The 22015-nt window shown below is 43.5% G+C and overlaps 2 protein-coding genes and 8 non-coding genes across 10 annotated transcripts in view; all 10 read right to left on the bottom strand.

The window, feature by feature from the left end:
- Positions 1 to 1672: 1672 nt before the first annotated feature.
- vps37a (VPS37A subunit of ESCRT-I) lies at positions 1673 to 10469 on the bottom strand. Its single transcript, XM_056586876.1, has 13 exons — positions 8745 to 10469; positions 8437 to 8588; positions 6978 to 7052; positions 6761 to 6878; positions 6579 to 6682; positions 5574 to 5769; positions 5242 to 5312; positions 4847 to 4974; positions 4052 to 4110; positions 3800 to 3868; positions 3128 to 3271; positions 2559 to 2647; positions 1673 to 2397 (listed from the first exon to the last, which is right to left on the bottom strand). Exons 2-12 carry the CDS (start codon positions 8544 to 8546, stop codon positions 2567 to 2569), a joined length of 1155 nt encoding a protein of 384 aa, XP_056442851.1. The 5' UTR covers positions 8547 to 8588; positions 8745 to 10469; the 3' UTR covers positions 1673 to 2397; positions 2559 to 2566.
- On the bottom strand, positions 10233 to 10448 carry LOC130380212 (small nucleolar RNA U3). The gene has a single exon (XR_008895216.1). It is a non-coding gene; the product is annotated as a small nucleolar RNA U3 (small nucleolar RNA).
- Positions 10470 to 11495: 1026 nt separating the features above from the next.
- LOC130380213 (small nucleolar RNA U3) lies at positions 11496 to 11711 on the bottom strand. Its single transcript, XR_008895217.1, has one exon. It is a non-coding gene; the product is annotated as a small nucleolar RNA U3 (small nucleolar RNA).
- Positions 11712 to 12564: 853 nt separating this feature from the next.
- LOC130380215 (small nucleolar RNA U3) lies at positions 12565 to 12780 on the bottom strand. The gene has a single exon (XR_008895219.1). It is a non-coding gene; the product is annotated as a small nucleolar RNA U3 (small nucleolar RNA).
- Positions 12781 to 13578: 798 nt separating this feature from the next.
- LOC130380240 (small nucleolar RNA U3) lies at positions 13579 to 13794 on the bottom strand. The gene has a single exon (XR_008895241.1). It is a non-coding gene; the product is annotated as a small nucleolar RNA U3 (small nucleolar RNA).
- Positions 13795 to 14602: 808 nt separating this feature from the next.
- LOC130380239 (small nucleolar RNA U3) lies at positions 14603 to 14818 on the bottom strand. The gene has a single exon (XR_008895240.1). It is a non-coding gene; the product is annotated as a small nucleolar RNA U3 (small nucleolar RNA).
- Positions 14819 to 15558: 740 nt separating this feature from the next.
- On the bottom strand, positions 15559 to 15774 carry LOC130380214 (small nucleolar RNA U3). Its single transcript, XR_008895218.1, has one exon. It is a non-coding gene; the product is annotated as a small nucleolar RNA U3 (small nucleolar RNA).
- Positions 15775 to 16514: 740 nt separating this feature from the next.
- On the bottom strand, positions 16515 to 16730 carry LOC130380216 (small nucleolar RNA U3). Its single transcript, XR_008895220.1, has one exon. It is a non-coding gene; the product is annotated as a small nucleolar RNA U3 (small nucleolar RNA).
- Positions 16731 to 17472: 742 nt separating this feature from the next.
- On the bottom strand, positions 17473 to 17688 carry LOC130380217 (small nucleolar RNA U3). Its single transcript, XR_008895221.1, has one exon. It is a non-coding gene; the product is annotated as a small nucleolar RNA U3 (small nucleolar RNA).
- Positions 17689 to 19553: 1865 nt separating this feature from the next.
- micu3a (mitochondrial calcium uptake family, member 3a) overlaps positions 19554 to 22015 on the bottom strand; it is a 25868-nt gene continuing 23406 nt past the window's right edge. The window contains exons 14-15 of the mRNA XM_056585644.1: positions 21776 to 21840; positions 19554 to 20881 (exon numbers count right to left, since the gene is read on the bottom strand). Of these exons, the coding sequence (XP_056441619.1) occupies positions 20875 to 20881; positions 21776 to 21840 (72 nt within the window). The 3' untranslated portion in view covers positions 19554 to 20874. The remainder of the gene's footprint in view (positions 20882 to 21775; positions 21841 to 22015) is intronic.

Here is a 22015-nt window from a genome sequence, read left to right as displayed (position 1 = left end):
CCCCCCCCCCCCCCCCCCCCCCCCCAACCGACTACTTTAAATACTCCTGCAAACCTTACGTACGCCGTCTACTACTGGGAATCTACCGTACGGCTGTCTTTGAGTGCCAGGTGTACTACTATATAAGACCCCCTTGGGGTACCCTTCCTTCCGTGAGCGTGAGCTGGTCCGGTCCGGATCGGGGTACCCTGCATATGACCCCGTCCCTGCTAGTCTAAATACTACCACCCCCTGGTACCATCAATACTAGTCTTAATACCACCACTCCCTAGTACCTGAGACCCTACTAGTCTTAATACTACAACTCCCTAGTACCCTCTATACTAGTCTTAATACCACCACTCCCTAGTACCTGAGACCCTACTAGTCTTAATACTACAACTCCCTAGTACCCTCTATACTAGTCTTAATACCACCACTCCCGAGTACCTCAGACCCTACTAGTCTTAATACTACAACTCCCTAGTACCCTTTATGCTAGTCCTAATAGTACCACTCCCTAGTACCTGGGACCCTCTCTACTAGTCTTGTAGTCCCTCTGATGACCTCTGATGGTACCGGACCGCCTCGTACCCTCGTACTGCGACCTTGTGTGCCCTGCCGTCCCCTGATGAGGTCAACGCCACCGCTCACGTAGTTTATCTCTCGTAGGTTTCCTTTGCTCCCCTGGACCAACGTGGCGCTGGGTTCAACTCGGTCACGTTCTGTTCACTCCGGCGTTTATTTTTTTTAAAATATTTTTATTTTTATTTTTTACATGGGAGGTTTTTATTATTTATTACCAAGACGCAAGCGAAGCTTGACGTGGACGTGGACCAGCGGCGCACACACACGCAGGGGGTGAGGATAATCTGACCTGAGGTCTGTAGCCTGGAGGCTAACGCCATGCTACGGTTGCTAAGAGACACGGTGGTGGCGTGGCTGCCACGTGTCGTACCACCTGGACCGCGGGAATGCAGGCCCTGGTCGGGGACCACGTCCTCTGCACCAGAACAACCCGGACCTATCAGTATTGTTGGTTTTGGACCTGTGTTATTATTATTACTACATGTAAAAGATGTATTTTAAGCTGCCTTTGTTCATTTCTCAAATGTTGTGAGGTTGGAAATCATGAAACAAAGTGAATGGGATGTTTCTGTAGTTTATGAAGTAGAGGCTGAGATTAAAAAAAAGCTGTCTTAAACTAAACCAGTTTTTTTTGGCACTTTGAAGATAAAAAAAACTTGTTTCGGGTCATCAATGTGTCGTTTACGAAAAGTACCAAACCTTGTGAATGACGTGGTCAACAGAAAGCTACACAGCACAAGAAAAATAACTGACTAGGGCGAATACAGCCATTTTACTCGGATTAACCAAGTGGTGAATTACTGTAGCTAGCTACCCACGACAACCTGTGAAAAACATGTGAACTAAAGACACTTATCCTACCCTCATCCTTAGTGCTATTTGTTTTTCCCGTATTTCCACCTAGTTTTTAGTTTTGTGGACTCAGGGCTTTGACTGGTGGGCTGAACTGCTGGTGGTTCAACCGGTTCAATTGAAGTGAAAGTCTGTGTTAATTGTAATTGGTAATTAATCGGTTGCTGTGATACGGTTCCTACAAGCCTGTGGGTTCACATCACAGGAGGGGGAGATGTCTCTGACTAGGCTGGGGGGGGGACGACGACAAATGACAAACACAGCACGTTATTCTAAATGTTTTATTACCCCAACGTTTAAATAAGTGTATATGATACAAGGTTGTCCGTGTCCTTGGTCACAATAAAGTCTATAATTATCAACACTTGAATACAGTATCAGGACTGTCCCGTTGGCGCATTGTGCAGTACTCCATCAAAACTGTTCCTCTCAAATCGTTTCAGAAAATCACCTTCATCACCGTGCTCCGTGACCCCACGCCGACCCCTGGGGTGAACACAGTACCCCGCCGCAGGCCGCTAACAGGGAGGCGGGGGGAGAGCTTTGGGGGCAGTGGGGGGGTTTGGGTCGTGACCCCGAGGTCAGGCAGTGAAGGAGCTTGTAAGGACAGCCTCGTTGTGAGTCTCCTGTTTGTCTCCTCTGGGGGACCAAGGGGAGAAGAGAGGAGGTGCCTCCTAGCTGAAGACCTCCTCACTCACTAGAAGCTCTGGTTCTACAGGTCAAAAGGTCACAGAACTGGCGTTTACAGGGTCAACCAAGAAGTGGACTCTTCCTCTCCTTTCCTTGCCTCTCTCCTTAACCATTCTCTCTCTCCCCCCCTCGCCTTCTCGCTCTCTTCCCTCACCCTTATCATCTCCCTCCCTTCCTCCCTCTTTCACCACCTCTCTCTCTCTCTCTCTCTCCCCCTTTTTGGGGGGTGGGGGCTTGCTGTTGTAGTGTTCTTCCTCTCCTCCACCTCCTCTTCCTCCGCCAGCTGACCTGAAAGATGGAAGACAAAAATTCTTTCAATAAATTCTGTGCTACCTGGTTTGTGTTTGTGTGTGTGACGTACTGTTTGTGTGCTACCAGGTGTGTGTGTGTGTGACGTACTGTTTGTGTGCTACCAGGTGTGGGTGTGTGTGTGTGTGTGTGTGTGTTACCTGGTGTGTTAGATGCTGGTAGGGAACGGTCCGTGCGTGTTGATGGACTGTTGCAACTTCTCCTCTTTAGCCCTCCTGCTGTGGCACAGCTGGACCATCACACACACACACACACACACACACACACACACACACACACACACACACACACACACACACACACACACACACACACACACACACACACACACACACACACACACACACACACACACAGTTAGCGGGTAACAGCAACTACAGTAGACCACAGTAGCTCTTCACTACAACAGACTAGGGCTGCTCCATTAATCATAATCACGATTATTTTGGTCAATATTGCAATCACGATCAGTCAAACGATTATTTTGGATTTTGAAAACGGGATGCATTTAATCAGCAATTCTCAAAAAAAGAGAGAACTTAGAAATGTCACCTTTAAAAAAACACACAAATGGTTCAAATAGAAAATGAAAGGATAATAATAATAAAAAATAGTTTCAACTACTACATTATATTAGTTTGGAGATCGTTTGAACCCCAAATCGAGATCAGACTTCGACCGTCGTACAGCCCCACTACAGCCGACTCACGGTCCTCTTCTCCATGAAGCTGGACAGGAAGTCGTCGATGTCGCTGCGCCCCTCCAGGAAGTGGTCAGCCGTCTCCTCGGACTCCTCCTCCGCCTGGTGGGCCGACACCTTGACCCGGGCCTGCAGGGCGCTCACACTGCAGCTCTACGCGCACACACACACACACACACACACACACACACACACACACACACACACACACACACACACACACACACACACACACACACACACACACACACACACACACACACACACACACGTCAAAATGGGATGGATGATAGAGGGATGGATGATGGAGGGATGGATGATGGAGGGATGGATGATAGAGGGATGGATGATGGAGGGATGGATGATGGAGGGATGGATGATGGAGGGATGGATGATAGAGGGATGGGATGGATGATAGAGGGATGGATGATAGAGGGATGGATGATAGAGGGATGGATGATGGAGGGATGGATGATGGAGGGATGGATGATGGAGGGATGGATGATGGAGGGATGGATGATGGAGGGATGGATGATGGAGGGATGGATGATAGGGGATGGATGATGGAGGGATGGATGATGGAGGGATGGATGATAGAGGGATGGATGATGGAGGGATGGATGATGGAGGGATGGATGATGGAGGGATGGATGATGGAGGGATGGTAGGGGCCTCCCCTACCTCACTGAGCTCGTGCTGACGCTGCAACTTGGTCTCAAAGGCCATCTTCATCTGGGTGAGCTGGTCGTACTGTAAGACAGACAGGAGGTCGTACTGTAAGACTCACACGTGTGTGTGTGTGTGTGTGTGTGTGTGTGTGTGTGTGTGTGTGTGTGTGTGTGTGTGTGTGTGTGTGTGTGTGTGTGTGTGTGTGTGTGTGTGTGTGTGTGTGTGTGTGTGTGTGTGTGTGTGTGTGTGTGTGTGTGTGTGTACCTTGTACAGCATTTCTTGTCTCTTCCCCTCCAGCTGTGGCTCCATCTGGAGGTTTTTCTCTGACGGGAAAGAAAAGAAGAAAAGATCTGTCCATATATTGCCTATCCTCTCCTTTACCCCGCTATGGAAGGCTCTGTAGTCAGTAGGGATGCACCGAAATGAAAATTCTTGGCCGAAACCGAAACCGAATATACTGAAACAGTTGGCCGAAAGCCGAAACCGAATACCGAATGTGGCTTTTGCTGTTTTTCATTCATTTTGCTTTAATTTTTCACCATTGCATAAATCAAACAATTAAATGTCCTTTAAAAACCTTTTTGACTTGCTTTTCAATAAAAAAAAATCAATTACAAATTTGATACAAAATGTTTATTTAATACTGAAAGTTTTCTAACATTCCAGCAGACTTTATAGCAAGAATTGAAGAACAATGTACCTTTAAATAAATGAGCAAAACAATAAAAAAATTATTATTAATATTATTTTTTTTCGTTTCGTTTTTTTATTTTTTTCCTTGGGTGTATTTTTTTATTTGGTGTAAATTATGTTTTCGGCCATTTTCGGCCGAACATTTTCGGTGGCCGAATATTCGGTGCATCCCTAGTAGTCAGTATACAATAATAAAATATCGTGAAGAGTATTCAGACTACAGATTCCTCTTTATGAAAGGGAACATCCATTGTTCACATCTTCACATAATAGAACATCATATTCATGTGTTCAGGTGCAGATATCCAGGTGTGATGGTGGATCAATAAGGTGAGGTGGAGGTGGGCTTAGGGGGGAGCTACTCACTGGCCACCGCCACGATGCTGGAGACCAGATCCTCCTTGTCGCTGGAGACCAGTTTGAGCTGTGGCAGCGTGACGAAGAAACTCAGCAAGACGTCCTCCTCCTCCGACAGCTGCTTCAGCTGGGACACACTGACACACACACACAATATTCACACACACACGCAGACACGCACACGCAGACGCGCACACGCAGACACACACACACACACACACGCTCAGTAGCAGTTTGACACGTTTAACTGTCTGACTTACTGTCTCCTCGTCTGTCTGCCTGTCTGCCCGTCTCTCTGTCTGCCTGTCTGCCTGTCTGTAAAGCAGTGTTCTGGGCCGGGTGGACCGGGAGGGAGGGAGGGAGGGAGGGAGAGAGGGAGGGAGGGAGGGAGGGAGGAGGCCTACCTCAAGTCAGAGAGTTCAGGGAAGATCTCTGGGATGTCGGGCATCTTGTACATGTGTCCGTTCACCCCGGCCTGCAACACAATGAGCAATGAGTGCCTGGTACCGAGAGCTGGTACCGTGGTCTGGTACCGAGGGCTGGTACCGAGGTCTGGTACCGGAGGGCTGGTACCGAGCCTCTGGTACCGAGGTCTGGTACCGAGGTCTGGTACCGAGGGCTGGTACCGGAGGACTGGTACCGAGCCTCTGGTACCGAGCCTCTGGTACCGAGGCCTGGTACCGAGGGCTGGTACCGAGGTCTGGTACCGAGGTCTGGTAGGGAGCAGTAGTCCTACCTGTGAGTCTCCTGTGGGTACGGCCAGCGGGAGGTCCGTTATCAGGCCGTAGGGGGCCGGGGCCCCCGGGGGCCCGCGGCCCGCCTCTCCCCCATGGTGAGGCAGTGCCGCGGGGGGTGGCGGGGCCAGGGGCCGGGGCCCGTAGTGGAAGGACGGGGTGGGGTAGGGGGCCATGGCGGCTGGCTTGTACATGTTGCTGAGGATGAGAGGAGGGGGGTCACTCATCTGGCCAATCAGACGAGTCCCACCGAGAACCATCCCATTCCAACGCATCATGAATGTGGCTGAGTAGTCCAACGCAACATTTTTCAACTTTCTGCTAGGATATATTTGACTTTTTTGCAACGAAAATACAGGGATTATGAAATCATCAAGCCCGCATATTTTGCCCGGAAATCTGTAATTCATGCGATGAAAGTGCAGCATATTTGAAAAAATGCGGCCCCCGCATGAATATGCAGACTTTGCCTGATAATGCATTGAATTATGCGGTCGCATAATCGTGTTTTTCTGGAGGGACTGTTAAGTACCAAGGTGCCAATTTCAGGATCTACTCCAGTCCACTGCGTGCTACGAAAGGCGTTGTGGCAAAATTAAGGCATGAAATAGTAAAGTCTGTAAGACTACGTCGTGTTTATGTTTGAAAAAGGTACATCGACTGATTGGAATAATTTAAACACACAAAGACAGAAGGAGACTTTTTAGAGGCTGTGATACAATTCAGAATCATAAAGATAACATCTGGGTTTCTAACGCAGATCGTTCCCCCCGTCTCCTTCACATGAGTGACGGTCTCAGAAGGAACAAAGAAGTCAGTCAGCAGAGCCGTGACGATGTGGTTAGCGTGTGAACGGAAGGCTCAGCATTGCTAACGTGCTCATGGGAAGATAGGTGTGCCTGCTTGTGTATGGGTGTGTGTGCTTGTGTATGTGTGTCTGTGTGTGTCCGTGTCTGTGTGTGCCTGTGTGCCTGTGTGCCTGTGTGTGTGTGTTTGCTTGCACTCACTAGGGGAAGCTGCCGTTGCCGTCGGTCATCAGGGCTGGAGGACTCTTCCAGAACTCGTCCAGGAGACTCTGGACCACCTTCCCCAGGTCAGAGTGCATCCCGAACTGAAACACACATCCAGATAAGGGTGCGTTCCAAACTGAAACACACATCTGATTGGTCTTGGATGGGGGTGTCCTTACGTTGGTGAGGAGGGGGCTTGTGACCATGGTACCGTTGTTGCTGTCCACTAGGTGGTGTCCCACCGGCGGGTAGACGCTGACCACCGGCTTCTCCTGGGGGAACTGGGGGGGCAGCAAACTGCAGGAGGGGGGGGGGGGGGGCATCAGCACCTGCACAAACACATGTGGAGACATACTGCCACGTGCGTGGCGGTAGCTGGGGCTGAAGGTCACTCACATGTTGACGCTGATAGTGGAGTTGTTGACAGTGAAGGGGATCCTGTACTCCACATCCTTCTGGATCTCCGTCAGACTGCAAGGGGAACACACGTCAGCCCAGGGCCGCCACACAAACCCACCCGGACGCTAGCTCACCGGGCCTCACTTGACCACCAGGCGTCACGTGGATCAGCCCTTAAAAGCCTTGTCGAAACCGCCCCTCTAGCCTCCATCGAGACACCACACCCACATGTTCTGCACCTGAGGGTAGGTTGTGGAATGGCTTGTAACGGCTGATCAGCCTCACACCTGGTGGCAAAATATTGGCCCTTCAAGAACCTTCCCCGGACACACGTAGATCATTAAGTGTTCATCCACAACATTCACGGATCAGACGGCACTTTCAAATGTAAAACAAAACCACATCTTACATGTGGAAAAGATATGTTGTCTACAGACAGAAAAATAAGAAACGTAGCACAAAAATGACAGTAGAAGGATGAGGTCAGGGTGATGACAGGTGTGTGAAAGACTGGACCAGTCCGTCCCCATCTGTGCAGTCTTACAGACAGAGCCCGCTGCGTTATCATTACATTGATTGTAGAGCAGATTGAAATCCTACGTGTAGAACATGTTTTCTTTTAGGAATATATACAGTTGTTTTGTTCCGCTCTGACGGGGCTTGGCAGGGTGTCTAAGCACATGGCAGGATATATAAGCTTCACAATATTACATGTAAACCCTAACCGGCAATATGTGTTTCAATTTCTCAATATCAAACCTGTATTACAAGCACAACAACAACGTCCATGACCAGTGTATGGTACGGTCTCGGCTCCGCGCTCTCTTCAGAACGTCTGGGACTGAGGAGGGATTAGCCTGACTCTGAACTCCACTTGTAAACAATAGATAACGCTTTAATCTCCTCTGCTAGTTACATGTTCACAGTGTATCTGCACATGGTTCAATCGGCAAGCTAGCAGCTAAAGCTAGCCCTACATTTGGATACAAGCTGGTCTGATCCAAGAGCAGAAAAACATTGCCATCAGTAGCGGACATCAGGAAGTACTTTAGAACGAAGTTAGTGGCTGGACAGCAGCATCATTGGGGTCACTGCTCCTGCTTCCTACTATAACTTGCTCTGCTTACTTGACAGACGTGGTCAAATGCTCACAAACAAAACATAGGTTCTTGCTTGACACTAGTGACCATGTCCAGCTGAACTGGTAGAGCAAGGCATTAACACCGCCAGGTTTATGAGTTCGATTCCCTGTGTCTACCTCATCCTCATCTTGTCTGATAAATGTTTACTGTGTACGTTGGTCAAATGGATGCTCTTTTGCAGCATTCAGGTAGTTGTAAGATAAAAATAAAATAAACGTTTAAAATACTTAATACATGCGAGTATATGTCAAAGAGATGCCATGTTGTTTTTTGTGTGAAAGCCCCTCTAGTGGTCTTTAGCAGGCCGGTGTTACCTTGAGTGAGCCGTTCGGAGCGACTCGATTTGCCGCTGTCTCTGCTGCTGCAGCCCGCTGAGCGCAGGCATAGCTCCGGAGCCTTTACCCGAGGAAAACAGCCAGTTCATCCTCCACTAGCGGACTACGGCCTGGACACACGAGGTGGGCGGCTAAATGTCGAAAGAGAAGAGACGAGAGTCGTAAAAGAACAACAAAAGTGAAAATAAATCGGATGTGTAATGCTAACCGCGGTGACTAACATTCTGTTAGCATAGTTAGCTTTGTTCTCTCCAGTTTGACTCTCTCTCACACCTTTACACGTTTACCTTTAATAAGGCCAGATACGATTAATCCCAAATGGTCGAATCAAGCAGCAGTTCGGTTTCTCCTCCCCGGGCATTTAAGGAATATAGTCATCGCTTTATGATCAAAAGCTACACGCACAAAAAGGGGACCAGAAGCTCCTCTGGTGAACTTGTTTACGTCCTACGTCACGAACCGAAAACTCGTCACCAAACAAAAGAACGTTCCGATTTTCTTACAATGAACACACTTTCAAACAAGCAGTTCGCAATTAAAACGTTCATTGCGGGTTTGTGAGGACATTCATAAATCACGATTATGAGAAATTAGATTAAATTAAAAAAAATAATAATAACACGCGGCAGCTGATCACCAAAACATACGTGACACTGGGTGACGCCTTTTGGAGAAGCCAGTGGGAACGGTATGTCCAGAGCCACACACAATCTGTCCTAATACAACATGATTAAAGCAGTTGTACCGATATATGCATTCATCAACTCACATTTGAAAGCTAAAATGTAAAACTGAGGTTGACAAGAGCCGAATTATACTTGATCAAAGCAAACTTTATTTGTTGAACTCGTTTCGTTCAGAAAAGCAATACCAATTGGTTAACAACGGCAACAGTTATTATGTTTAAGAGTTATGCAAACAGACTGGACTTATTATAACCGGACCTATTATGTCACCGGCTCCCGGGCACCTCCCACTTACTTCAAACTGTCATTACTTTGTACATTTTACAACACTTCAACCACTAGGGCAGCCCGATGATCATTTACGCATTGAGATTTCAAACCAATCGCGTAAAGAACAAGACATTCATCACTACGTTAAAGTTACTTTAGTTTTTTTATCGCCGTGTGCAAAAAATTATCTGATAATTACCAAATAGTCTGGTGGTGGTCCATTCACTCAATTCAATTCTCATTAGCAATCAGTCGCCCAAATCCTATAAGCAGTCAGACAAACAATAATATCATGTTTTTGTGACCTTTTTGTTATAAATAAGAAATAAAGAAATACGGGTTGATGAGTGTTCATTAATTCTGGCTAAATCAAAATTTACGAGCACCTTTATTCAGCCATCTGCCTGCTGTCATGTATGCGTTTCCGCTGGAACGGGGCCGGCCGGGACTCAAACCCCTCTGGCTACCTGCCATATTTATAGTGCAAGTGAAGCCCCTGTTTGGCCTCAGAGTCCCGAGTGATCATTCACTACAGTGAGTGATCGATCACTGCCCTACCATTGTGGAAAGTTTAACAAACAACGACGGCTATGGTCGAACCGTAGGCAGTACTGGAAAAAATAAATTTATTAGACGTGTACCTCAAGTATATCATAAATATAACTATGTTATGAGAAATAACAATAGTAGTAGGCATATAATGACAAATATATCACGAAAAATATCGGATACTAAGGTAATTTCAGGGATAGCCTTAGACGCCCCCGTCACTACAGATGTATTACTATGTCTTCGTATCTTGAACATTATCTACATCTAACCACTCTGATCATGTTCCCTACCTCCAGGCTCCACTAGGGAGCAAGGAACGGTCATCAATGACAACGAGCGGATGAAATTAATCATTACTCGCTGCCCGCTTCGCGCTCAGAAGGGAACATCAATACTCTTCATCGTGGTTAGAGTAACCGATCACTTTCGTACGATATTTCTCAAGTCAAAAACTATAGAAATGATCCCTGAAAGTATGATCTTAATGTTAAAACGGGCGCGGACGGGTAGCCATTCATAGGGAAGTCTTTCTCACTCAGGGTTTTCTCAAATTTTCAAACATCTGATACGCATAGAACATAGATGATCTTAAAATGTCATTTTAGTCCTGTCAAGTTAATAGTCTGTATTTCTCCAAGAGAAAATGCATTGTACTATTATATGTTTCCAATACCCACAATGCATTTGGAAAGGATCTAGTAAACTAAGACAGACGTTAAAGATATTCTGATTAAGTCATAGACAACGTCACCTAGCCTGCCATTTTCTTTTTTGTGTAATTAACAAAATCCATTAGGATTGATTATTGTTTGATTTAGCAAAATAAAGGGGCCGCAGTAAAGCATAGATAGACTGTCAAACACCTACAGGAGGAACTATTGATGTAAGTGGGGAAGCGTTCACGGTAGCACAACTGGTGCGGTTAAGAAATTCTTCCCTTTGGTATGTTGACAGCATGGTGACACACCCCCGTTTCAGCTCCAGTAGATTACCATGCGGTTTTGTGTTTTGGACCCAAGAGTTCTAGGCAAGGAAGGTTAAGGCTCGGGGCAATTTGGTATACTTTTTATCCGTTAGTTTCCTTATCGTCGTTGTGTATGAACGTTATAATGAGTGATATTGTTTATGAAATGTGCAACATAGCGTGACATAATATAAATCGTGTCCGGAATGCTACCTATGTATTAAATCCTACGAGGAATTAAATAGCACACGCAATTCAGATGCATAAGCTACTGCTATATTGTGCTGTTATTGTACAGGCATTCCAGATTCCGCGTGTGTAAAGTAGGCAATGAGGCATTCATTATACTATAACTGGTTTGTCACAAAATGCAGTTACGGTCTCTTTCTGGCTGGAAAACCTATTGTAAACCTGCATACGGATAACCTCACACTGCCGACACCATAACATGTACACAGACTGAAGTAACTATTTATACTAGATTATAAAGCTATCAGTCTCTAATATACCAATTGAAACATCACGACGGTATAACTTCGAGTTATTTTGACTATAATCTAGATCTAACCACTCTGATCATGTTCCCTACCTCCAGGCTCCACTGGGGAGCAAGGAACGGTCATCAATGACAACGAGCGGATGAAATTAATCATTACTCGCTGCCCGCTTCGCGCTCAGAAGGGAACATCAGCACTCTTCATCGTGGTTAGAGTAACCGATCACTTTCGTACGATATTTCTCAAGTTAAAAACTATAGAAATGATCCCTGAAAGTATGATCTTAATGTTAGAACGGCAGCGGACGGGAACCTATTAATCGGAAAGTCTTTCTCACTGGTGGTTGTCAGGTGGAACTTTCACAATATGTACGCTATGGGAATATAAAAGATGACTGATATAATTCTAATGTTATTAACACTGAACTCTGGCATTAATGATCTAGACATGATACAAAAAACAACAATTTGAAACTTCATATTTTACGTTGCGTAACGGTGAATGTTTATATGAATAACCCGAATATTGAATTAATAACGGCACATGAGGACAAACAACACTATAGAATTACGTTAAAAACGAGTAATCATAAGGGCCAATGCAAGTACCACGCACAACTATGTTAACGGAGTGATATGATAAAGTGATATAGAGATAAATAGTTCCCACATCTCTTTGCGACACGGGGTCTGTTGACGAAAGTACCACCCATCTGTCGGAATTCAACTCAATCCCCACGGCTTTAGTCAAACTAACATCCGACCTCTACGTATATTGGTATTATTTTAAATCCTACGAAGTATTATAAACACGGGAAATTCATGTGGCTACTGCCATATGGTGCCGTTATTGTACATGCATTCCAGATTCAGCTTGTTCAAATTACTTGATACTGTCTACAATATGATTACCTGCACACAGAGTGAATTACCATTTAATGCTACTTGATATGGCTATATCCCTCGCATCACATCAAAAGTGAATTATTATTTGAAATATTATGTACACCTGAGCATTTACACGGGCTTGTAACGATTATATGCACTATAATTACTAGGTATAACTCAAAAGTTTTAACGTCTCAAGAACATGCAATAACACATCTATTAATACTTATTCTGTACAATATCTACATCTAACCACTCTGATCATGTTCCCTACCTCCAGGCTCCACTAGGGAGCAAGGAACGGTCATCAATGACAACGAGCGGATGAAATTAATCATTACTCGCTGCCCGCTTCGCGCTCAGAAGGGAACATCAATACTCTTCATCGTGGTTAGAGTAACCGATCACTTTCGTACGATATTTCTCAAGTCCAAAACTATAGAAATGATCCCTGAAAGTATGATCTTAAAGTTAGACCGGGCGCGGACGAAATCCGATTCATGGGAAAGTCTTTCTCACTGGTGGTTGTCAGGTTGAACTTTCACAATATATAGGCTAAAGTCAATATAACGGATGACATTGATACAAATATAAGGTTATTGAAACTGAACTATGGCGTTAATGATCTAGACATGATACAAAAAACCACCATTTGAAACTTCATATTTTACGTTCTCCTGAATGTTTAAATGTATAACCCTAATATTGTTTTAAAAATGGAACTTGAGGACAAACAGCATTATAGAAGGATATTGAGAATTTGTAATCTGAAGATTAAACCACGCACAAACACGTTAACTTAGTGATATGATAAAGAGTTACAGCGATAAATAGTTCCTACATCTCGTTGAAAGACACACGGGTCCGTTGACGAAAGTCCCCCCTGTTGGAATTCAACTCAGTCACTGGCGACATACGACATACGACATCCCTGTCTATTTATAATATACAACTTTGTATTAAAGAGCACACGAAATACATACTACTGCAATATTCTGCAGTTATTTGACAGGTGTTCCAGATTCCGCGTGTTCAAAATGCTTTGTAGGCTATATCCTCTGTCACAAAATACGTTTGGGTTCTCTTTTTTCTTGATGCCAGGGTAAAATAGCAGGAAAATATATTTTAAACCTACATTGCAGGTATCATCAAACGGTCTATAAAACATAGTTTAATATTAAATATACCGTTCACATCAAATACATTTGAGCATAGAGACTCATTGTGACGTATATTATGATTAATTTCGACAATATCTACATCTAACCACTCTGATCATGTTCCCTACCTCCAGGCTCCACTAGGGAGCAAGGAACGGTCATCAATGACAACGAGCGGATGAAATTAATCATTACTCGCTGCCCGCTTCGCGCTCAGAAGGGAACATCAATACTCTTCATCGTGGTTAGAGTAACCGATCACTTTCGTACGATATTTCTCAAGTCAAAAACTATAGAAATGATCCCTGAAAGTATGATCTTAGTGTTAAAACGGCAGCGGACGGGAACCGATTCATTGGAAAGACTTTCTCACTGGTGGTTGTCAGGTTGAACTTTCACAATATATACGCTATGCTATGGGAATATAAAAGACACTGATATAATTCTAATGTTATTAACACTGAACTCTGGCATTAATGATCTAGACATGATACAAAAAACAACAATTTGAAACTTCATATTTTACGTTCTCCTGAATGTTTAAATGTATAACCCTAATATTGTTTTAAAAATGGAACTTGAGGACAAACAGCATTAAAGAAGGATATTGAGAATTTGTAATCTGAAAGTTAAACCACGCACAAACACGTTAAAGGAGTGATATGATAAAGAGTTACAGAGATAAATAATTCCCACATCTCTTTGAGAGACACACGGGTCCGTTGACGAAAGTTCCCCCTGATGGATTTCAACTCAGTCCCACACTGGCTTTAGTTCAACTCACATACGACATCCCTGTCTATTTATGATCTAAAATCCAACTTAGTATTAAAGAGCACATGAAATTCATACTACTGCAATATTGTGCCGTTATTTTCCAGGTTTTCCAGGTCTGCGTGTTCAAATTGCTTTGTAGGCTATATCCTCTGTCACAAAATACGTTTCAGTTCTCTTTTTACTTGATTAAAATAGCTGGAAAAGTTATTTAAAACCTGCATTGCAGGTAACTTCAAATGGTTTACAAAACATGGTATACTGTTAAGGATACCTCACGCCACATCGATTGCATTTGAGCATAGCGACTGAAAATGATGCTCAATATTCTTATTATTGACAGAATCTAGATCTAACCACTCTGATCATGTTCCCTACCTCCAGGCTCCACTAGGGAGCAAGGAACGGTCATCAATGACAACGAGCGGATGAAATTAATCATTACTCGCTGCCCGCTTCGCGCTCAGAAGGGAACATCAATACTCTTCATCGTGGTTAGAGTAACCGATCACTTTCGTACGATATTTCTCAAGTCAAAAACTATAGAAATGATCCCTGAAAGTATGATCTTAGTGTTAAAACGGCAGCGGACGGGACCCGATTCATCGGAAAGTCTTTCTCACTGATGGTTGTCAGGCTGAACTTTCACAATATTTACGATCACGCCACTATAACGGATGTCTCTTATATGTATATAACACTTATATTGTTTTAGTACTGGAGGACAAACATCGCTATAGGATGACGTTGAAAACTAGTAATCATAGAGGGTAATACAGGAAACACGCACAGGTACGTTAACGGAGTGATATGATAAAGAGATAAATAGTTCCCATATCTCTTTGCGAGACGGTGGTCCGTTGATGAAAGTGCCACCCCTCTGTCGGAATTCAACTCAGTCCCCCACTGCTTCAGTTCAACTCACAACCTACCTCCCCGTATATTTATATTATTTAAATCCTACGAAGTATTAAAGAGCACATGAAATTCATATGCATGCGCTATATTGTGCCGTTATTTGACAGGCTGTCCAGATACCGTGTGTACAAATTACTTTCTTTATACAATAAGTAATTTTTTTCAAAATGCGTTTGGAGTCTTTTTTCTCTTGATATTGGGCTACAGTAGCTGGTTAGGCATTTTTAATCTGCATGCACGTAACTTCACACGTTTTATATCAGCCTACGAAGCATTGGTCTATTTCAAACGATAGTTTGCACAGTAAGTCTGACTGAATAACACATAACGTGATTACATGTCAGCGGCTCAAAATAATAGTAAACGTTATTTTTTGAACAATATCTACATCTAACCACTCTGATCATGTTCCCTACCTCCAGGCTCCACGAGGGAGCAAGGAACGGTCATCAATGACAACGAGCGGATGAAGTTAATCATTACTCGCTACCCGCTTCGCGCTCAGAAGGGAACATCAATACTCTTCATCGTGGTTAGAGTAACCGATCACTTTCGTACGATATTTCTCAAGTCAAAAACTATAGAAATGATCCCTGAAAGTATGATCTTAGTGTTAAAACGGCAGCGGACGGGACCCGATTCATCGGAAAGTCTTTCTCACTGATGGTTGTCAGGCTGAACTTTCACAATATTTACGATCACGCCACTATAACGGATGTCTCTTATATGTATATAACACTTATATTGTTTTAGTACTGGAGGACAAACATCGCTATAGGATGACGTTGAAAACTAGTAATCATAGAGGGTAATACAGGAAACACGCACAGGTACGTTAACGGAGTGATATGATAAAGGGATAAATAGTTCCCATATCTCTTTGCGAGACGGTGGTCCGTTGATGAAAGTACCACCCCTCTGTCGGAATTCAACTCAGTCCCCCACTGCTTCAGTTCAACTCACAACCTACCTCCCCGTATATTTATATTATTTAAATCCTACGAAGTATTAAAGAGCACATGAAATTCATATGCATGCGCTATATTGTGCCGTTATTTGACAGGCTGTCCAGATACCGTGTGTACAAATTACTTTCTTTATACAATAAGTAATTTTTTTCAAAATACGTTTGGAGTCTTTTTTCTCTTGATATTGGGCTACAGTAGCTGGTTAGGCATTTTTAATCTGCATGCACGTAACTTCACACGTTTTATATCAGCCTACGAAGCATTGGTCTATTTCAAACGATAGTTTGCACAGTAAGTCTGACTGAATAACACATAACGTGATTACATGTCAGCGCCTCAAAATAATAGCAAACGTTATTTTTTGAACAATATCTACATCTATCCACTCTGATCATGTTCCCTACCTCCAGGCTCCACGAGGGAGCAAGGAACGGTCATCAATGACAACGAGCGGATGAAATTAATCATTACTCGCTGCCCGCTTCGCGCTCAGAAGGGAACATCAATACTCTTCATCGTGGTTAGAGTAACCGATCACTTTCGTACGATATTTCTCAAGTCAAAAACTATAGAAATGATCCCTGAAAGTATGATCTTAGTGTTAAAACGGCAGCGGACGGGACCCGATTCATCGGAAAGTCTTTCTCACTGATGGTTGTCAGGCTGAACTTTCACAATATTTACGATCACGCCACTATAACGGATGTCCCTTATATGTATAACACTTATATTGTTTTAGTACTGGAGGACAAACATCGCTATAGGATGACGTTGGAAACTAGTAATCATAGAGGGTAATACAGGAAACACGCACAGGTACGTTAACGGAGTGATATGATAAAGAGATAAATAGTTTCCATATCTCTTTGCGAGACGGGGGTCCGTTGACGAAAGTACCACCCCTCTGTCGGAATTCAACTCAGTCCCCCACTGCTTCAGTTCAACTCACAACCTACCTCCCCGTATATTTATATTATTTAAATCCTACGAAGTATTAAAGAGCACATGAAATTCATATGCATGCGCTATATTATGCCGTTATTTGACAGGCTGAGTGTCCAGATACCGCGTATTCAAATTACTTTCTTTATACAATAAGTAATTTTTTTCAAAATGCGTTTGGAGTCTATTTTCTCTTGATATTGGGCTACAGTAGCTGTTTAGGCACTTTTAATCTGCATGCACGTAACTTCACACGTTTTATATCAGCCTACAAAGCATTGGTCTATTTCAAACGATAGTCTGCACAGTAAGACAGACTGAATATCACGCAACGTGATTACATGTCAGCGGCTCAAGATAATAGGGAACGTTATTTTTTGAACAATATCCACATCTAACCACTCTGATCATGTTCCCTACCTCCAGGCTCCACGAGGGAGTAAGGAACGGTCATCAATGACAACGAGCGGATGAAATTAATCATTACTCGCTACCCGCTTCGCGCTCAGAAGGGAACATCAATACTCTTCATCGTGGTTAGAGTAACCGATCACTTTCGTACGATATTTCTCAAGTCAAAAACTATAGAAATGATCCCTGAAAGTATGATCTTAACACACACACGGTCGCGGATGGGACCCGATTCACAGGGAAGTCAATCTCACTGAGGGTCGTGGGGTGGAACTTTCATACCTCAGAAATTGAGCTTAAAATAAATGATTTAAATAACCTGAAGTAATTCGAAGGTTGTTGAATAAGAACTCTAGCGTGGGCAATCCAGAAGTCGTAATAGAGAAGCGTATATTTAATTGTAATCACGCCCTGTCATGTATCTATGTTCGCACACCTCATATAAAAAAAATTGCTCATATATAAATCGTTTTGAAATTCCATACAGAACCAATAATCCGAATATAAAATACAGGAAAGGGACACAAAGACGTCAAATTAGTGATATGATGTAGAGACATTAACCGTACCCACAATTCTTAGCGATATCTTGGCGTTACATAGCACTAGCTAAAGCATTTTGTTAGGCCTACACGAAATAAACCAGTTGTATAGTACAGCTTACGTTATAATACGTTCGAACAGTCGACGTGTTCAAATAGTGAATTGTCGACCAAGGCCCTTCAAATAAACATAATACTAGATACAAAACCAGCATAAAACAACTAGGCGGTGCGTCGGATTGTATCTCCTGGGCAGAAACACCGGGAAGACTTCAGTTCCGCTGATGTTAAAATGAGCTCCCTAGTAAACCCACATGAATAGTCTTGTTCTAATGCATCATTAACCCTTCTGTCAGAATGGCATTTGCCAAAATCGTACTGTTCAGGAAACTTAGGCAAAAATATAAAGCGTAGCTTACATTTGATACATGTGAATAAAATGTAATCTTAATTTATTAAATTAGTCCCATAGGAGGTAACTGTTCATTCCTGGTTTCCACTTTACTTCTACAAAATACGACGGTATCTTGTAGGTAGGCAATTAGTCAACATGTGGAATTCAATCTTTCTCATTGGATTTTGAAAATAAAAAGCAATTGAATTTTAAGCACTGAATATTTATGCATTGAAATAACGAATCTGGATTTCACTGCATACATTTGAAGAGGATCGATTGCTCTTCCTTGGGTCCCAGATGTTAATACAGAATTTCATACATTGAATTTTGCAGCTGACTTTGGCATGTTGAATTTTGGGATATTATATTTAAGTACAATTCTTTAACGCTGCATATTTGATTTTGAATTTTCTAACATTGAAAAATAGTGTTCAATTCAGAGGCAAAAAATCCAGATACTTTATTTCAATGCATAAATATTCAATGCTTAAAATTTAATTGGCTTTTTATTCTCAAAATCCGATGAGACGATTTTATTTCAACACGACCGCGCAGCCTGTTGCTTAAATTCAATACGTTTACTATTTATTTAGGATGTTACCACCTATCACTGCAAATTATACGGCTGCTGTTTACTGCCTAACATAAATTCATGTTCTCAGTTAAAGATCTGTTTTTCTTTACCTGAATGGCCTCTTAAGTGGATGCTTTTTTTTTGTATTAGTAGCCGACGGCCTATCTTAGGCTTATGTTCAACTAAGACACGTGTACAATAACCTACCAGTCTTTGCCGGCCAACCTGCATTTTTCTAATTGTGTACCAATTAATTGTATTATATTTTGACGTGGCGCACCGGTCGATTAAAGGAACACAAACCACCCCTCTCTGAGCTAGTTTCCGCCCACAAACCACTCCCACGTAATGTTTGATTGACTTACCTGGTAGCTCTGAACGGCATAAAAGGTAACTCATTCAAAGCATTTGTTAAACCTATGGAGGGCAATTTAAGTTCTTATTTAAGTCTTATCCTACTCTACATTAAGGATCAACTCATTGCATATAGCTTGTAGCTCATAGTAGCTAACAGCTACATCACTTTAAATTAAATTAAGTAATTTGAGGGCTTTTCTTTAAGAACGGACAACGAGCGCATGCTCAACATGGTAACTTTTTATTCGTGCGCTGACCATTCCTTCCGTAGAACAACATCTGGAAGTATCAGATCAGATGTTAGATATTATGTGAGGTTCGGATAAACATGTGGACGGGTCAGAATAGATGATCTATACAGGGCTTATTCAGCGTGACATCGCAATGACCGCCTCCTTTTTGGAGGAGCATTACATTGTCATTTTCAAAGTGCCCTAGATTGACGCATTTGACCCTAGTGAGACATCTCACATGTTTTTAGAATTCAGAATCTGAACAAAGCAGCTTGATTTGTTGACAGGAGATGGACGGAGGACAATAGGGCTTGTTCATCGAGACATCACAGCGACCACCTCCATGTTGGAAGCATAGGAGTATTGGAATGTAAGTTATTGTGTTGGAAGTCATAGTGATTTGGTCATTTTTTGTCATTAATCGTGAACTGATTTCTGTTTTCATTGGCCAAGTTTACAGTATATTTACGTTGCTTCAGGATTTTGCGTTACTACGACTATCGGGTGTTCTCCAAAGGGCGGAGTCTCACCAACAGAAGATCCCATGATGCATTCTGATGTACAAGCCCTATTAATTGAGGTTAAGAAGGCACCTGTGTGGATACATGCACACGTCGCTCACCGCGGCTGACAAGAGACTCCATGGAGGATTCGTCATTTATACAAAATACTAAGAAACATACACACACATGCACGCACGCACGCACATACACAGTTGCTCTCTAGTGAAGTGCTTATCCGAAACTTTACTATTGCTATTCCATGCAGGAGTTATTTATAGCACTAGTCATTCTTATGTTATAACTTCATATAACTTGTATATCATAAGCCTATATATAGGCCAACTATAGTTGCTATAATGTGTATTTATCCATACATAGATACATATATATTAAAACATTAATAGGCCTATTACAATTTTTCACATTTCCAAGAATTTGAGTAAAAAGAGGAGATGGCTGTAGAAATATAAACAGAACAGTAGTTTATGGACTTGAAGTGCATCTTAAGTGGCCTTAACTGGTTTGTATTCAGATTTAAGCTGGCTCAGAGCAGTGATATCTAGGGTTATCCAGACACTTCTATCCAGGAGAATGCATCTTAGACAGAAGGGGAAATAGGAGTAAATAGAGGAGTGCCACAGTAGCCAGACTGGCTGAGAGTGTTCGTCTAGCCTAGCTTCAGCTGGTCATGCCTGCTGGAGCTGTTCCTCAGGGTGGGGTGTGGTGCTCCATGGCTCTTGGTCCTCCTCCCTCCTGGTCAAGGAGGTGCGCTGGCTCTCCGTTCACCTGGTGAAGAAACCACAGACGAGGTGAGCGCTCATCTCAACAATGTTCTTTGTGAGAGCATGCTACTGACACCCATACAGTGATGAGCCCACACAAGGGGGTGGGTTAGGGCATAGGCTGGGGTTAGATATCAGACACAAGGGGGTGGGTTAGGGCATAGGCTGGGGTTAGATATCAGACACAAGGGGGTAGGTTAGGGCAGAGGCTGGGGTTAGATATCAGACACAAGGGGGTGGGTTAGGGCAGAGGCTGGGGTTAGATATCAGGCACAAGGGGGTAGGTTAGGGCATAGGCTGGGGTTAGATATCAGACACAAGGGGGTGGGTTAGGGCAGAGGCTGGGGTTAGATATCAGACACAAGGGGGTGGGTTAGGGCAGAGGCTGGGGTTAGATATCAGACACAAGGGGGTGGGTTAGGGCATAGGCTGGGGTTAGATATCAGACACAAGGGGGTGGGTTAGGGCAGAGGCTGGGGTTAGATATCAGACACCAGGGTGTGGTAAGATAATTAAAATAAGGCAATTCAATGAAAGTATGAAAGGTTAATATAGTTAAGGTTTATGGTCAGGGTTTAGGAGGTTATGGTGAAGGTACGTTTAAAAGGTTTAGGGTCAGAGTGCAGAAGGTTAAAGGTCCAATGACAGGCCACCAGGTGGGGTGTCATTAGCCGTCACAAGCCGTTTTGAAAATCGGTCTCTTATGACATCACAGGTGGGCGTGGCCGTCTACCAGCCTACCCAGTGGACTGAAGCAAACGTTGCTCATCTATCCGTCACACTTCTCGGTGGACACGCCCACCTGTGATGTAATAAGAAGGTCTGATCTTCAAGCGTGGGGCCATCTTATTTTTCTACTACACACAGCGGTTGTGGTGTCAGGTTGTTGAGTGGTACTTATCTGCTGGCCAGCTCCTTCCTGAGGCAGGACCTGAAGGAGGTGAAGCGCTCCTCGGACTTATAGCCCTGAGGAGAGAGAGAGAGAGAGAGAGAGAGAGAGAGAGAGAGAGAGAGAGAGAGAGAGAGAGAGAGAGAGAGAGAGAGAGAGAGGCGTGTGATGTCTGATCTGTGGTGGAGGCTTGTGTTCCGCAACCCTGTCCACCAACCTGTCTATCATTTTAATGTCTGTCAGTCTCAATGT

The sequence above is a fragment of the Gadus chalcogrammus genome, chromosome 3 (assembly GCF_026213295.1).
Source record: "Gadus chalcogrammus isolate NIFS_2021 chromosome 3, NIFS_Gcha_1.0, whole genome shotgun sequence".
NCBI lineage: Eukaryota > Metazoa > Chordata > Actinopteri > Gadiformes > Gadidae > Gadus > Gadus chalcogrammus.
Note: the sequence above shows the minus strand (reverse complement) of the source record. Positions and strands in the feature narration are given on the sequence as shown.

Bases quoted from the DNA above. Each gene is read 5' to 3' on its own strand.
- vps37a (XM_056586876.1), bottom strand. From the start codon at position 8,546: ATGAACTGGCTGTTTTCCTCGGGTAAAGGCTCCGGAGCTATGCCTGCG. The intron at 3,869-4,051 runs GTACACACACAC...TCTGTCTTACAG, and splicing joins GACAAGAAATGCTGTACAAG to TACGACCAGCTCACCCAGAT. The intron at 2,648-3,127 runs GTGAGTCGGCTG...GTGATGGTCCAG, and splicing joins GCTTCATGGAGAAGAGGACC to CTGTGCCACAGCAGGAGGGC.